This window comes from Schistocerca cancellata, chromosome 2, assembly GCF_023864275.1.
Source record: "Schistocerca cancellata isolate TAMUIC-IGC-003103 chromosome 2, iqSchCanc2.1, whole genome shotgun sequence".
Lineage (NCBI taxonomy): Eukaryota > Metazoa > Arthropoda > Insecta > Orthoptera > Acrididae > Schistocerca > Schistocerca cancellata.
Genome location: NC_064627.1, coordinates 497,532,172 through 497,550,422, shown reverse-complemented (window position 1 = coordinate 497,550,422; position 18,251 = coordinate 497,532,172). Strand labels below are relative to the sequence as shown.

Here is an 18,251-nt window from a genome sequence, read left to right as displayed (position 1 = left end):
CTAGTCTGTTAGCACTGATAATTCTATGCAACCGCCGCTGCTCTCGGTCGTTAAGTGAAGGCCGTCGGCCACTGCGTTGTCCGTGGTGAGAGGTAATGCCTCAAATTTGATATTCTCGGCACACTCTTGATACAGTGTATCACGCAATACCGATTTCCCTAACAATTTTCGAAATGGAATGACAGCTCCGCCAACGCACTTCGGTTTTATTTTACCTTGTATGCGTGATATTACCGTCATTTATATACGTACCTATCGCTATCTCTTGACTTTTGTCACCTCATTGTATAGTGGCTGTAGCACGTGTGGTAGGCCTAGTTCCCTCTGCAAACCTTCTGTTTCCTCGGTAGTTGGGGAAGCTTGCCCCCTCCACACCCTATACCCCTGTGAACTAGCTCTATTAGCGCTCAAGTAAAAGGACACAAACAGCATGTGTGGAAGCAAATACGAAAGCTACCAGGAAAGTAACTTCCATTATCATATGTCATGGTAAGGGGAGGAGGGAATGGACCAATCTCTTCACTGATTCACGTAGGAAGCTGCTGTGGAAGAACGTGTACAACATTGCTCCTGGTTTACCCACAGTGGCCTTTCAAAATGAATCGTAACCGAAAACCCACCACATGCGAAATCCGTTGTACAACACGGATTTAGTAGCAAACAGTCTCAGAGTTTGGAAGGTAGGAGACGAGGTACTGGCAGAAGTAAAGCTGTGAGGACGAGGCGTGAGTCGTGCTTGGGTAGCTCAGTTGGCAGAGCATTTGCCCGCGAAAGGCAAAGGTCCCGAGTTCGAGTCTCGGTCCGGCACACAGTTTTAATCTGCCAGGAAGTTTCAGTCTCAGAGTTGTTGACATCATCGCGAAATTTGTGCTGTATCTGTGGTAAATGTGATTACTGAATGTGTTGTGTCTCAAATGTGTCATTTGTTTAGGAGTGCAAGCATAAATATTCGTGATCACGAAGGAACTGGCCATTCGTCTGTAGTCACCAATGAATTAATGCAGAAAATTCCTCAAATGTCGGACAATTTTGCGCAGTTTTCTCGAGATGTTTTGCGTGAGATCGTGACTAAACGTTTACGATACCATAAGATCTGTGCGCGTTAAAACTCCTTTCTGGAAACCATGATTTAATGCTGATTAAGACTTTCAAAACGTTCTCATTGCAATCTCGGGTGGCAGATTTTGTGGATAGATAATTACGATAATTAATCCATTAACATATCCACAGAACAAGCAGGTATTGTTGAAGGAAAAGGAACTTGTGAACAGATTCTAAATATACAACAAATAATCGAGAAATCGCGAGAGTTCTGTACTTCTGTGTTCATCTACTTCCTTGGCTACAGGCAACTCTTTGACTGTGTTTCTGGGAAATGTGGTAGCTGCTTGCCGAATTCGGTGTACCACCACACTTGACAGCATTGTTCAGAAGTCTACACAATAATCACCTCTCATCTGTAAAGACAAGTGCTGAAACATCTGATTTCTTCAGTGTATCAAAAGGTGTCAGATAGGGTTGCGTTCTATCCCTTCAACAGTACAACATCTATGCAGAAAATGTCATTAGGAATGGTCTTGATGGTTGGACTAAAGGCATCTCAAATGATGGTAGATTCCACTTTCCTGATGACACCGTGCTTTTAGCCAACAACGAAGATGAATTTTCTGAGCTACTAACAAAAGTAAAGGACAGTAGTCTATCATATGGATTGGACCTCAAACGTAGCATGTCAAAATTCATGATAATAGATCGAGAAGCACAGTTGCAACTCACAGGTCGATTAAAGGAACCGGAAGTCGCGTTTTCCTGCATCTACCTTGGGTCAACCACCTGTGACACTAAAAGCTGGGAAGATGAGATAAGAAGATAGATAATAGTGTGGCAAGTGCCTATGAATCAGCTGACCAAGATCTGGAAGACCAGAGCAATAACGAACACCACAAATGTCAGGCTTGTTGAAACACTCGTGTTCCCCGTCTTCTTTTATGGTTGCGAAACATGGTCACTTAATGGCAGAGAGAGGCTGCGTATTGATATATTTGAGCTTTAGTGCTGGCGCAGGACTGAAAGAAGAACGAATGTGCCCATTATTGAGCAACTCAGAATCTCCAGGCGCCTTTCTTCTCTCGCCAACAACAGAATTTTTCAGTTATCTGGTGATATTGTGAGAAGTGATGGAGAAAATTTCGAGGAAATGATCACGGAGGGGAAGATCGAGGGCAAGAGACTGATGGAAAGAGCAGCGTGCAGGTGGATATATCAAATCAAGATCTCTGGTCTATCTCTTCAGTAAGCTCTAAGAGAATCTGGTGACGTCCAGGATGTAGACGCTTGGTTCGTGGGGTCACGGCGCTCAGCAGTGACTTGTGATGACGGTGATGATGATGATGATGATGATGATGATGATGAAGTATGACAAATTAACGGTCAGCGTGCTAGGTTGCGAGACAGAGAGGTGAGCCAGACAGCCTGAGCGAGGTTTTCGGTCGACTTCCCATGCTCGTTTAGGCAATTGCTGGGTTGGTCCACAAAACACGATAACACACAGACGAAGTTCGCAAGGTTCATTGACCTCCCTTCATAATGTTAAATGACGTTGGTAATACAAGGACGTTTTACTACAACGTCAAAATAAAACAAATTTGCCAAATCGTGAAAACAGCGGACCCCACGCGACATGATAAACTATAGTAAAGAGATTCTGAAGTATGAAAAATGCTTAAATCTGAATGACGGTTATGTAAACATAATAAAAACGTGTAGTTTTAATATTTTCTAATAAATTTGCTTTAAATGTTGTAATATTTCACCTGTGGCCTATTGGAATCACTTCCTGGATAGCCCTCGTACCTATCACAAAAATCTGTCAAGAAGATGTGCACAAAAACTTTCTTGTTGTAACTGCATGAATCCATGTCAACAACGACGGTTATTCTAATTTTTTTGTTTGGGTGGGATACGTCTTGAGGAAACACAATATTCTCATCTTTTACACAGACATGTTTCGATGAAGTTACAGTATCATTAGTAGTTTCTTTTCTCTTCATTAAACAACAAAACATGCCCTTTAGTACCTAAACAAATAAAAATTTGTGTTTTTGAGAAAGTAATCACAAATTTGAAAAACAGGCCAGATTTTTTACATATTCTTTGTTACTAGATAGTCAAACAGCACTTACAAAAGCAAAAAGACATTCCCAAATCACATAAAGAAATGTAATTTTACATCTACATCATATTCACGTACGCAGCGCGGGTAGAATGATTGAAAGTTTTTGTACGCGCTTCAATTCTTCTAATCTTATCATCACGATCCCTATGTGAGCGATAAGTAGGGGGTTGTGGTATGTTCCTAGAGTCACCATTTACAGCCGCTTCTTGAAACATTGTTAGCAGACTTTCTCGGTATAGGTCACGTCTATCTTCAAGAGCTTTTCAGTTCAGTTTCTTCAGGATCGCTGTAACACACGCCCACGGGTCAAAAAAACCTGTGACTATTCGTGCTGAGCCTCTAATTAAATTGGGTGATGCTAAGGGAATTCGTTCTATGTCCCCTGTTAGTCCTATATGGAATGGGTCCCGCACACTTGAGCAGTATCCCAGAATGCGTTGCACGAGTGATTTGTAAGGAATCTCCTTTGTAGACCGATTGCAGTTTCCCCATATTCCACCAATAAACCAAAGTCTACCACCTGCTTTACCCACAACTCGGCCCATGTGATCATTCCATTTCACATCCCTACATACTGTTACCCCGTGCGGGATTGCTCGTCACCCATCGGGCACCTCCCCAGGTGGCGGATAGGGGGATGCTCGGCCAAACAGATTCTGGTGGTTACCGGGCAAATTAAATACCCGTGGTGGACCAAAACCAGTGAAGAGGATGTCAACGGCTCGGATGACATGAAGAATTTTTATGGCATTCCAACAGCGGAAGAGACGGAAGCCTTCTCTACAGGGCAGGCAGAGCTCAGAGCCTGGGAAAGGCAGTCTGCCGTGGAAATGGCAATCTAAAATATTACTCAGCAAGCTTGGAAGTTGTGAGATGGCAGCCCCCTTCACCAAGCTTAACCCGCACAGCGCTCATAATGGGGCAAGAGGATTTAATACATTCTGGCTCACATCAACGATATGCCTTGGATAATGGATTTAAAAGAAACAGACCTAAGCTATGGAAGAGGAATTCACGAGATTGAAACAAGAAACGGGATTTCACATTCGGGACATGGAAGATTCATAGTCTTAATAAACCAGTTGCGGCAGCGATTTTGATATCTGAATTAAAAAATACAAGACCGACACTTTAGCTCTACAGGAAAGTAGGTGGCTTGGAGAAGGATGATTGTGTCATTTTTTATGGGAGAGGTGAAAAACAGCAAGAATTCGGTATTGTCTTTGCTGTCAGAACAAGATTGTCAATATGGTTAAAGAATTCCATCCCATTAATAAAAGAATATCTTGCATCAGAATGAAACAGCAGTGGCACGATGGAACATTCATAAATTTTCATGCACCGAATGAAGATGCAACTGAAGATGAGAAATATGGGCACTATGAAGAATTAGATAGGGTAGTTGGAAGTCTTCTAACAAGAAATATAAGAATTATCATTGGAGACTGTAATGGAAAAAAAGGTAAAGAGGATATGTTCACCCCCACAGCAGGAAAACATGGCAAGCATTTCACCACAAAAGAAAATGGATTAAAAATGATCAACTTCACATGTCAAATAATGTGAGAATTTGCTCCACGATGTTCCCTCACAAAGAAATTCACATAATTACATGGTGCTCTCCAGATGGCAAAATTATAAATCAGATTGATCATTTTATGGCAGACCAAAGATGCAGTTCATTCGTAAGAGATGTCAGAACCTACAGAGGAGCAGACTGTAGCTCAGAGCACTTCCTAGTGGAAGGAAAGATGAAAATCAAGATGATTTGGATACAGTAACCAAAATCCACTCCAAAACCTAAGTTCGATGTAGAACGACTGAAGGAACTGTCTGTTAAAGAAACCTACGTGACTGAAATTAATAACCGGTTTACAGCATTGCCAGAACTTGAGGAGGAAAATAGTGTTGGGAAGGCTTGGAGTAGAATAACGACAGTAGTAACAGGTGCATCAGAGAAAAGATTGGACAATCGAAAGAAAGTGAAGAAACAGAAATGGTTCAACTAAATGTGTCAGAGAGCAACTGAAAAGAGGAAAGAAGCCAAGATGCCGTGGCTGCAAAATATGGAGCATGAGGACAGGAAAGAGACCTTCAGCACAATGAGAAGAGAGACAGCAAGAGTTCTACGAACAGAGAACAGGAAATATCTAACTGGAGGTTTGGAATCTACAGAAGTGGAAAGCGGGAACAGAGACTCAACGAAGCTGTTTCAATACACAAATACAAACCTATTCATAAAAGATAAAAATCACAACATGCTAACACAGATGGAAGACATTCTAGCAAGACCAAAAAAATATTTCTCAGAAATGCTAAATTTCACTGACCCTCACCTAACCTTTAACTACGCAACGAACGAGAGTAACGGTAGTAATACTGACGAATACAGCATCACAGAAAAGAAAGTGGTACACACCATTCAAAAGATGAAAAACAAGGCTGCAGGCGAGGATCACATATCAGCAGGGGTGTTAAAAGAGGGTGGAAACAAACTACACAAAAAATTATAACCTTTCCACAATGATCTGGAAAACTGAAACACTATCTGAAGACTGACAAACTGCAATAATTTGCACCATGTACAATAAAGGAAACAAAATGACATGTGGAAATTACAGAGGAATCAGTTTGCTGAACATAACTTAAGCCTTACACATAAAACATTATTCAATAGTACCAGGCTGGATTTCGATCAAACCGTTTCACAAATTATGATCTGTTTACTTTTCGGCAGATCTTTGAGAAATACTGGGGATTTAACAAAAACATCTACTGTCTGTTAATTGATTTGTAGCGAGTCTATGACAGCATCCACAGAAGCAGCCTCTACAACAAAGTAACAGAATTTAAGATATAATACAACTGTGCATGGATGGCTCACAGGCAGTTGTGAAGTTCAGAGGATCCATATCCCCCAACTTCCCAATGAAAACAGGCTTACGACAGGGAGATGTGTTCTCTCCAACCTTGCGCTAGAGAAAGTGGTTCAAAATAGTAATTTACGGCTTTACAGTGGTCTCCTCCCATTCGAACACAGCGAAGTAAAACACCTGGCATACGCAGATAATACAGTCTTATTCAGTGAAACATAACAAGAGTTGAACGATATGTACAGATCTCTCAGGCACAGTGCCAGCAAAATGGGACTTTTGATAAACCAAGAAAAAAAAAAGAATATATGGAAATAGGTCGAGTCATAAACCCAAACCCACACTCTGAAATTGACCACAATTCTAGAATCAGAAAAGTAGGTTTGTACGCTCTAAGCAGCCCACTCGGAAGTAAAGCTTTGTCAGTCACCACTAAGATGAAGACATATAACACCATCATCTGCCCACTAGTACTGCATGATTCGGAAAGCTGCACGCTTATAAAGAATGAAAGAGAAAAACTGGATGCTTTCGAAAGATAAGTGATGAGAAAACTCTGGAAACCTGTGGTGGAGAATGGCATAATGGAGAATTCGAAAGAACACTGAAATTTATCAATTAATGAAGCAGCCCACTATCGTCCAGAAATTAAAAAGTAGGAGACTGCGAAGGGCTGGGCGTATGGGTAGAAAGGAAACCAACAGAATTCCTAAGAAGCCATCTGAGAGCACTCTCCAGGCAACAAGACCATTGGGCCGACCTCGCACACGGTGGAAAGATGACATAGAGAAGGACGTCGCAGCGTTAGGAATCCCCGCAGGATGGAGAGAGATAGAAGAAGATGGAAGCAGATCGTTTATGCAGCGTGTGGTCCTCAAGACCTGTGATAGATGAAAAGAAGAAGAAGAAGACGAAGTGTTACATCCAGGTATTTGTATGAATTGGCCGATTCCAACTGTGACTCGCTGATATTATGGTTATAGGATACTGCGTTTTCTCGTTTTGTAAAGTGAACAGTTCTACATTTCTGAACGTTAAAATAAAGTTGCCAATCGTTGCACCACTTTGAAATCTCATCAATATCTAACAACTACTTTAAAACTAATCACGGAGCAAAATTATTTCTCATTTGACAACCAGTTCTACTCACTACAAGGTGGACTTCCATGGTGCTAGAGTAACTGTAGTCCTAGCCAATGTCTTCCTTATTCACGTTGAGGACAAAATATTTGAAACCGTGGTAAAAACCCAAGCGATACAGTGTAGTCTATTGGTATCGTTATGTAGATGACATCACATACTTTCCAGATGATGCAGCCAGTCGCATCCAACAACTCCACAATGACAAACACTTTCCATCCAAAAATAAAATTTATCATAAAAACATAAAATGACAAAAAGTTAATTTTTCTTGACCTCATAATACACTGGTATAACCATATTCAGGAAAGTGACCATCACCAATACAGTCATACAAAAAACTCAAAAACTGCTAGATTCTGCGCAAACAAGTCAGTCTCCATCATGCTCCACACACACAGTACAAAACTGCATTCAGAGAAGACAACTACAAAAATGAACTACAGGTAATCAAACAAATAGCTGTGTAGAGTGGATACGACACAAACTTTATAGATAAACCCCCCACAAAAATAAAATAAAAATGAAATGGACACAAAATAAAACAGATCCACCAACACACAAACACATACACAGAACAGAAACACGCAGAACACAAACATGGAGAATACAAACACGCAGAAAACACACAAAAGCACACACGAGCAAGACACATCCACACCAATAATCATTTGGTACATTCTACTTTCAACAACAAAGCAGCTCACAGCATAGGCAACAAATCTCTCAATACAGATACAACTAAGGACAACCAATACCAACACATCACATCTGGTATTTACCAACTGTATTGTTAGGACTGCAATTCAGTTTATATTGGACAGACAAGAAGACATTTCAATATTAGGTACACGGAACACAGAAGAAACCCAAAAATTAACAGCTGTCATTCGACATTCGCAGAACACCTTATGGATATGAAACTCAGAATAACGTACATCAACACAGATTTAAAGTTCTCAAGTGCAGCAAAAGCCCCTCCCCCTTCCCCCCGCCCACCATAAACTAATAATTGAAGAAAACTTCCAAAGCAATAGTCGAAGGAAGAGAAATAATAAAGGAAGAGAAATAAATAGATAATAGAATTGTTCTCCGCCTTCAAAGAACGGTCACACTGCACTAACCCATAAACACGCACACATACAGCGACATATACACCTCTCAAAGATTTACAGCTTTTGGCAGTACTACTTCTACTGTTCAACAGCTTGCAATTTTGTGTTAGTAGGTTTTTAAGCAGTGACAGTGAAACTTAAAAAATTTCAGTTTTTCACAGTGAAAGTACTGGAGTAACCAGAAAAAGTGAGTGAATCATATTATGCACTATGTTTCACAAACATAAACACACACACACACACACACACACACACACACACACACACACACACACACACACACTTCCGCACTAAACAAAATAATGTTAACCATAACACCCCCAGTCCAAAATTTTCGATGTACTTTAAATTCTCTATGGTTGCAGATCATAAACTGGAAGAAACACAACTGTAATGCAAGACCATAACATGTGGAAGATAACACCGTATATATACAAAAATCTTCTGTTTTTCAAATAGGTGAATACTTTCTTAAAAACTCCAATTTATATACGTACAGATATTAAAGGACATTTTTCTTGTTGTTTAATAGAAGATAAAAAACCACTCACGATACTGTAAGATTAGCAAACGGTGTCTGATGAAAAGAAGAAAAAACTGTGTTTGCTCAAGGCAGATTCCATACAACAGTAAATTTATTTGTAAACAAACACGGAGACAAGAGCTTAAACCTCAAGATTGTATTTCCGTCTAGGTTCAGTTTACAGTCTTGCAAGGCAATAAGTTTCCTGAATTTAGGAAGGAAGTAAATACTTTTGTCACTAAACACTGAAAAGACATTACACAAAATTTAGAACTTTTAAGGGATTTACTCCCAGTATAGAGCCGATCATGGGTACTTCCAGGGATCTAAAAACAGCTACGTAAGAAACTACAAGATATGTAGAAAAATAGACATATACAGGGTGAAAAGTATTTAAACCGAGAAACTCTGGGAGGTTGTAGGGGACATCAAAACAAATATTTTCCCCTAATGTCATTTTTCCCTATGAGGAGTATTTAAACCGGTAGAGGACGATTTCTCTGGTGGCAAATAATTTAAACCAACAAACACATTTCCATTTTTTATGACCAAGAGACAACGCATTAACACAACCCAATTTCTATTACAGTAGATTTTCAGAAATGCCTCCATTGACATGTAAACAAAGGTTACACTGTCGGATCATGTTCTGTCTGACATGGGCAAAAACCCCAAGAGTATCCTGAATTGCTCCTGCTGCTGCTACTATCCGGGCAACCAGATCCTTGTCTGATGCAACAGGAGTCGCGTAACCAAAGTTGCGCATCTCTCCCCACACAAAAAAAGTCCAGAGGGGACATATCTGGGGATCGAGCAGGTCATGGTACAGGACCACCTCTGCCAATCCACGTTTCTGGGAACCGTCGGCCAGGAATCGACTCACACGACGACTGAAATGTGCCGGCGCCCCGTCATATTGGAACCACATGCGTTGTCTTGTATGGGGCGGGACGCCTTCCAGCAATTCTGGTAATGCTCTGGCGAGAAAATTGTAATAGTGCCTGCAATTTAATGGCATAGGTAGCAGATACGGCCCAATTAAACAGTCCCCAACAACACTGACCCACACATTAACGAAGAACCGCACTTGATGAGCACTAGTAACTGTGGCATGTGGGTTATCCTAACTCCAAACATGCGATATGTGCATGTTGAAGACTCCATCACGCCCGAACGTTGCTTCATCGGTAAACAACACAGAGGGTGGAAATGTTGGATGCATTTCACACTGTTCCAGGTACCACTGCGAAAACTGTGCTTTGGGTGGATAATCAACTGGTTCCAGGTTGTGAACACGTTGGAAGTGAAATGGACGTAACAATTGCTCTCGAAGGACTGTTCTTACATTCGTCTCATTCGTGCCCATGTTACGTGCAATTTCACGAGTGCTGATAGAAGTGCTGCAAGACAGGTTCCTCAAATTGCAGCGTTCTTACCGTGCGACGGCGTCCCTGTCCAGGTAATCTGCTAAATGACCCGGTCTCACGCAGACGTTCGTACACAGCAGCAAACGTCATATTATGCGGGATACGGCGATTAGGATATTGTTGTTGTTAAACCCGCTGTGCAGCTCGTCCGTTGTGGTGCGCTACGTATTACGTAATACGGCCACCACCGGTTTAAATAATTCTCATAGGAAAAAATGACATAGGGAAAAATATTTGTTTTAACGTGCCGTACAACCTCCCAGAGTTTGTCGGTTTAAATACTTTTCATCCTGTATAACTGGATAGAGCGTCTCTTCATAGTTTTAATTTATGTTATACGTGCTCAATGTGGGTTCCGTTTGTGACGTGGCAAACGTCAACAAGATGATCAGACTCTTGCCATACACGCCCCAGCACATCAGCAACTGGATTAATTATCCTTCCTTGCAACACAGCTCCATAAGACGAAATCACACGAAGTCAGGTGACCATGTAGGTCACTGAAGAAAGGGTGGGATCATAATGGGAAGTTCATTCAATGCAATCTGTGGCAGTTTGGTATTATGTTAATCACAAACGTCTGAAACAAGTCTCCACTGTCTTTCTGTGTTTGCGCGTAAGCCATTGCTGCAGCACGTAAAGGTACACAAAACTAGTCATCGTTTTCTCCGCGAAGTAAATGGTCCACAAGCTTTTGAAGAGGATGTGGCATTAAGGGAATTAAATTTACATGAATCACGAATGTTTTCCACAATCACGTGTAGTGTGCCTCAAACACGCACCGTATGACGATTCACCTTATCGTACATATGAAATGTGGCTTCGTCTCTGTAAACCAAATTTGTGAAAAACCATCTTCCTCCAGCAGCCGCTGACAGTCACTGCAAAAGTGAGACCGAAGTTCATCGTCCCAAATAGTCGACGCATGTTAATAACCTCGTCAGCTCGCACAAGTAGTCGATTTCTTCAGGCTCCTGGAGAATGATTCCCACACACGCTCAACTTTCTCTGCTGATAGTCCCGGCGGACCTGTTTTCCTTGTACCACATTTCGTTGCTGTTCCAACAATTTGTAACTACGGCACAAGCAGTTGGTTATATGCTAACAGAAATGTAAATATGATCTCCCTTTGAACCCCGCGAACGGAATAAAGAGATTTTAATCCTTTTCAGCCTTCCTGACGTTGATTTATATACTACGTCACTTTCATAAATGAACGAAGATTACTTAAATTTAAAAAAAAGCCAACATGTCTCATCGCTCGGTTTTATCTCTGATCAGGTGGCCACGATGTTTCACTTTACTCAGCCGAGTACTCTGTTATACTTGAAAGTGGTCTATTACCTCACAGTTGTTTAATAGTCACTTGGTGCCAAGTTGTTTATCTTAAAGTACGGTAACGTACTGAAATACTTTGTCAATACCTTCTGAATTGTGATCACTTCTACTTGAATTCTATCGCATGCCACACTACCGGCTTCATTTTAGCAACGTACCACCTATATAATGTTTGACTATAGCTCAAATATGTCCACTTCATGGGTTATACTAAGTTAAGTTCTCTTTTATTTTATTTTAGTTTCCATTCGCCCGATTAAACAACGAACGGTAGCTTTAAATTTGTACAGGATGGTCCATAGTTCTGTCAAATGGTGGACTCCCAAAGTAAAACTACATCACGCTGTTAAATATTTTAGTTCCATGTTGTCTTAGTGTCGAAGATTTTATTGCGTATCAGGCCAAGGTAAGCTGAACCTCAGCGGTGACAGCGGAACCACTGACAACCTTGTTTATGAAAGGTTATCAATTTGACGAGCGTAATTGATTACAATAATAAAACGACGCCATGTTAAAGCATAAGTGGGCATTCTCCACAGCTCTTCATAATATCTAATCTTGTGTGTAAAACACACGAAATTTGAGAAAAATAAACATGACGAAGACGAAATTATCCTATTGCTGGTCCAGTTGTGCTACTAGACCTTCATGAAACTCACATAAAAGTGTTGATATTATTGTAATAGTCCAATTGCACTATTAAACAGGCTGGGGATCGAATTCAGAACTTTCTATGCTATCTTAGTTCAGTTGTGCTATTGGAGCTTTTTATTGTGCTGTCACAAACCAAAATCGAGAACCTCTAAAATCATGGAAAATAGGTGACATATAACAAAATTAAACATACTGGGATTCGAAACCAGACCTTTCTGGCTCCAGAGCTAACTCTGTCGGCTTGGATTAGGTGGGCCGGTGGTTGTGGGGGGGGGGGGGGGGGGATGGAAAGAGGGCGATGGCAATTAGTGGACGACCTTGTAATCTTCATGACACCGATGAAGACGGTCCAAAACGGGTTCGTACCCACCTTCTTCCACTACTTTCTTTCTCCTGATATCAGTTGTTAATGCCCTCAGCTTTCACGCGACTTTAAGGAACAAGCATCAGTTGTAGTTCGATAAAGAATGGCGTCGTTTTTCTCGTTTAGTTCTCCATTCGTTTTACATGTCGCAACGCCTTTTAATTAGAAAATTGCGAGTTGCGTCCAAGATGGAAACTTCCAAAACAGTTTTCCCCGTCCCATGCCATATAACTTGACTTTAAATTTCAAAACCTGTTTTTCTTTTAGAATGGTGGTTCCACAAATAGGGACCATCTTGAACAGAGGTACTGTAAATGATACAATCGTTTTCAAAGCTCTTTATTTTCCAAAGTATTACATTAAAAAACGTGACTTTTAAAATGAATGAATCATTTATATTAGTCCTGCATTTTAGCGCTGTTACATCTGACATGTATCTCAGTCACTTGAAAATGGCTACGAGACTGTGCATTAGTGGAAAAGAAAGAAAAAAATTTTCTAATCCAATTCGCGGCAGCCAGTGCGGCAAATAATTATTGTCATCTAAAAAATTTACTTGATCTATGGCTCCAGTTGCAGCTAAACTACTGTAATGTAACGTAACCTGACGGCATCGTTCCTGGCGATGAGGTGGCGCACGGTGTCGTAGTAGCGGCGCAGCGTCGGCTCGTGCGCCAGCAGCAGCTGCACGGTGTGCGGCACCGCGAGGCCGAGCCGCATCATGCAGTAGGCCTCGCGCGCCGCCTGCCACACGGCCGGGTCCAGCGCGGGCGCCAGCCGCCGCGACTTGGGGTGGCGCACCATCAGCGGCCACGACAGCAGCTCCGGCGTGCGCGACACCTGCTTCACCCACTCCTCGTGGTGCGCCGTCTCGTCCATCGACAGCTTCTCCGCCAGCTCGTCGTACAGCTTGGCGGCGCGCCGCGCGCTCGACGACTTCATCACCTGCTCGTTAGCCTGCGTAAGAAAGAGGGGCACTGACTTCGGGGCATTCCGGTGATGACCTACGTCTGCCGAATTGGGCTTCCCATTTCAAATTGGTACGCCGATACGTGCGTGATCACAGTGTAACTGATCTCGATGCCCAAACGTACAAACTTCGGACAAGGGTTGGTGGAATTCGAATCAATTTCTCTTCGTCGAGTGATGTTCCCTCACGGGAAAAGTAAACTAATAACGGCAATGTTTTTTTTTTTTTAATTAGGGCCTTAGTTGAGATTCTAAAAATACAGTCCAAGAGGATTTGGGTAACACCTGTATAAACTTCTGGTACGTTAAATCAATTTTGATAGAGGCGGTACCTGTGGTCTTACAGCATGGCTTGAGATCTTCGCTTACAATGTAAAAGTTAAATTCATTCGTCATCTATTGGCAACGTCATGTCCTACAATTTCGGGTGACCCCTCAGAAGGAAATAAGTGCCGGTGTCCCAGTGTTTTCTAGTGATGTACACAAATGGCAGTCATCATTTGTGGATGTTGTATACAACAAAACACATGCAATGCAACATCTGTTCGTTTGATTCACAAGCGATGGACTTTCGATCGTGCTGATGCAGATGTCACTGTCTCTCCATCTGTCTTCCACAGGTTTTGGACAAGCTACAGGGAGACAGGTCAGTACACAAGGCATGTTGGGCAAGGTCGCCGAGGCATTATAACCCCACGTGAATACTGATATACGGCCATATCTGTGTTGTGGCGTCAAAAGGCTTCTGCCAGAACACTGCAAGACGACCTCAGAAGGGCCGCTAGAGCCGCTGTGTCCATCAGACTGCAATGAATAGGTTACGAGAAATGACTGTACAACCCAGACGTTCTGTTCGAGTATCTAGCTTCACATGACAACGTCTTGCAGGTCTCCTTCAGTTCTGTCATTCCCATGTCAACTTTCAATTTCGTCACAGGCGATATGAGTTATTCACAGACGAATCCAGATATCCTCTGACGCAAGGGTGATGGCCCTGTTCAAGTGTGGAGACTTGTGGTGAGTAGTATTGAGAGATTGCAGGGCACTCTCACTTCTAATTTGGTGTTATGCCGCTTCATGTTTTTAGGGAATGTGATCTTTATTGCGATTTTGACTTCATACATCGTGATGAAATGGTGGGCAGTAGTTAATGCTCTTGCTTGCGTGCTTTAGGGGAGGAATAATGGTAAGCTTTACCTGCGTTCAAAGGAATAGGGCGCTGATTTAAACAAATGCAGTAAAAGCACATGGTTATGGTGGGCTGAGGAAAGCGCGTTTTTTCTACGGAACTTGGGGGAGACATTTCCGGACGGCTAAGTTCCGCGGTCTCATTGTGCAGACACATTGGTTGGCGCTGGTCGGGAGGCAACCACATCCAGGTAGACTGACTACCGTCAATAAGTCGCCGCTACAATGGCCAACGCATTGTAGACTGGCAATAAAGCAGAGGATGGGCCCTCGTTAGGCAGAAAGCTGACAAAACGTCTGTGAGCATTCTGCGAATTTCCGTGGGACAAGGCCACTGGCGCCCAGACGTCTAGACTCTGTTACAAAACATATTTGTGAAAGCACGAGGCTTTCGAGTTTATGATCGTTCTTTTGAAACTTTGAAATGGACGCAACAGGGGAGATAACAAGCTTTTATGGAGGGCTCAGTTCCATCCTGGCCTTGTTATTAGCGAAAGACATGGTGTAACCGCGTCGGAAAGAGGCCGCGGAGCTGAATGTTTTTTCCCTTTTTCCCAATTAACTTTAAAGTCTCTGATTGGTCAGATCGGTGTATGCAGAGCAAGGGGCGCTCTCGGAGCTTCGAACGCCACGCTCCAGCTCGTGATTGGCTTGTGCTAAAGTGGGGCAAGTCAAAGATGTAAATGAGCTTTGCTACCGAGCTGAGGAGGAAGCGGACAGAAAGAGAAGAACACTCTCGTACTGGCGCTTCGCTAGTAAAGAACTGCAGGTCTCTACCTAAACGGCAAGACTTGTGTCCTTTGCCAGTGTGCCACCTGGAGCATGTGCCAGTCACCATCTGAAGCATCAGAGATACTGCTTCTAGCATCACGCACACAACGAGTGACGTGTGGCTGTACTTATTTGTCTTGAGTCGGCCGTATAAACATTTGACATATTCCGTCACGCTTAGTCGTGGCACGTAGTCAAAGTGGTTTAGCAGACCAGCAAATGGGTCCACCTGCACACTGAAATCCACCAAGATTTCAGAAGCTCATAGGAAAGTACCTGCATTCCGAATTAACCGAACGCGAGGTCGCGTACTTGCATCTTTCGGGCGCGCGCCATTAATAACAGATTGCGGCCGTCCGTGACTTCAGTCGCCGAACGCATTGTGGTGTGCCGCCCTAACCACCAGGAGCGTAAAGTATTCTCCAATATATGTTTCTCAGTACCCTGTTCTTTCGAAACATATTTTTCATTTTGGAATGGTAGAATATAGATGCTTGATGGTGGCGTATTTATGTGCCATTACCAGGATTCACGTGTATGAAGTCAGATAAAGCGATTAGTGTTCCGGTTAGTGTTGTGTGTCGATCCCCACCTGATCACTTTGTCCACCATAGACCCCATGTTAGTGCAAACGTTTGCCAAATAAAAATGTTTGTGTGACGTTTCTTTGGTCATTTTTATTGTCTTGTGATGTTAAGGAAGAATAAATCTATTGTCATTTAGATCACAACTTCTCCCTGAGTTCTGATTAACAGCACATTGCCTTTTTATTATTAATGCCTAGATTTTAAACGTAAGTAGAGGGCTTTCAGTATCTCCAAATGTCCAGTACATCGACAGATTTCCATGGTCTTGTATGCTGTAGGGAGGCTTCAGTGATGATAGCACTACAGATCCTGTCGTTGTCCATGGCCAGCTTACCGCCAGGCAGTACATTGAACAGATTTTGTTGGATAACATGGTAACTGCTGCGTATTGTGGTGGTTCTGAATTCCTTTTAATGCCAGGTAGCATGGGGCGGGCGTCGGCAGAGATGTCTTGCAAAGCCTAGAACATGAAGAAAGGGGAACGGCCGGTGGTGAGTCCCCAATCTAAACCCCATCGTGCATATGTGGGACGCGCTTGACAGACGTTTCTGTGGTCATCCTGTCCCACTACAGACTCTCCAAGAATTCTCATGGGCTCTCACTGAAAAATGGGAACGGATATTACAGAGTGAGCTCCGTAACTTACACTGAGCGCGCCACATGGGTATCAGGTAGTGACAAGCGCTCACAGAAGGCACACATGTTACTGAAGCTCTCAAAGCCCTATGAAAAGCACCCGGGATGACGGGACGAATGATTGTTTACACTTTCTTTCCAACACATGTCGGACATTTCAGTTCTTTTTACTGTCGGACATTTCAGTTCTTTTTATGAAATCGATCGAGGATGTAATGATGTTTTCTTGTGTATCTAATTCGTGAAAAATAATGGTGTAATTTGGTAACATAACCAATCCTCAAGCATTGGTCAATGGAGTATGGCCCAAAGTTATGTTCCCCTAATTTTATTGAGCGGTGCAGCTGTTTCTATATGTAGCACAAATAATTTAGGAATGTGTTACTGATTAACCAAGCTACGTATTATGCTATCCCTTGTGGCTTAGAAATTGAATGTACACTACAAACACCATGAGTAAACGAGCAAAGAGGCAAGCTTAGCTCACCTCAAAGATTTTCATGGGCTGCTCGACACGGTCGAGCAGTTGTCGTAACCAGACGACACGGCCGGCCACGGGCGGCATATTGTGTGGGATGGGCGGCGCCTCCCACTCAGACCTGTAGCGCTCCTTCACGTCGTTGATCTGGTTCTGGAACTTCTCTAGCACCTCCAGGTACTTCTCGTCGAGCTTCAGGCACTCGAGACCTAGTTTCTCAAACCTGCAAATGTAACAGCATGACGCATGGCAGCACACAAGCCGTTCTTACTCTGCTTCTCCTCCATTTGAAGAAGATTAAATTACTGCACCGGACTACCGAAAAATTTCACCAGACAAAAAATTAACTCACACAAACGAGCATTACGCTGATACTGTTAACAACGCCTCTAGTATTTATGAAGGCCAAAATTCGGCGAGAAAGGAAGTCCGGAAGTTCAATGATTACAATTTCAGAAAAATGGAATCATTTATTCAGGAGAAAGATTTTCATAAATTGATGAAGTCAATAACAGTTTGGCCTACTTAGGACTCTTCTCCAAGCAGTTACTCGGCTTTCCTTTGATTGACAGAGTTGTTGGGTGTCCTCCTACGGGATGTCGTGCCAAATTTTGTCCATTTGGTGCGTTAGATCGCTAAAACCTCGACACTGGTGGAGGGCTCTGCCCACAATGCTCCAAACATTCTCAGTTGGGAAGAGATCGCGCAGCGGTTCTAGGCGCTTCAGTCCGGAACCGCGCTGCTGCAACGGACGCAGGTTCGAATCCTGCCTCGGGCATGGATGTATGTAATGCCTTAGGTTAGTTAGGTTTAAGTAGTTCTCAGTCTAGGGGACTGATGTCCTCAGATGTTAAGTCCCATAGTGCTTAGAGCTATTTTAACCATTTGAAGAGATCGCACAACCTTGCTGGCCAAGGTTGGGTTTGGTAAGCACGGCCTGGAATCTCACTGACTCCAGTAAAATTGTTTTCCCGCTTCGAATTGAGCCTCGATGACCAGCGAAGACGTGTCTG

General features: G+C 42.7%; 1 protein-coding gene across 1 annotated transcript in view; it reads right to left on the bottom strand.

Annotated features, from left to right (window-relative positions):
* Positions 1 to 18,251, bottom strand: part of LOC126155690 (dynein axonemal heavy chain 8-like) — a 622,476-nt gene that overhangs the window by 444,037 nt on the left and 160,188 nt on the right. Inside the window, exons 11-12 of the mRNA XM_049916245.1 lie at positions 17,248 to 17,461; positions 13,214 to 13,566 (exon numbers count right to left, since the gene is read on the bottom strand). Of these exons, the coding sequence (XP_049772202.1) occupies positions 13,214 to 13,566; positions 17,248 to 17,461 (567 nt within the window). The remainder of the gene's footprint in view (positions 1 to 13,213; positions 13,567 to 17,247; positions 17,462 to 18,251) is intronic.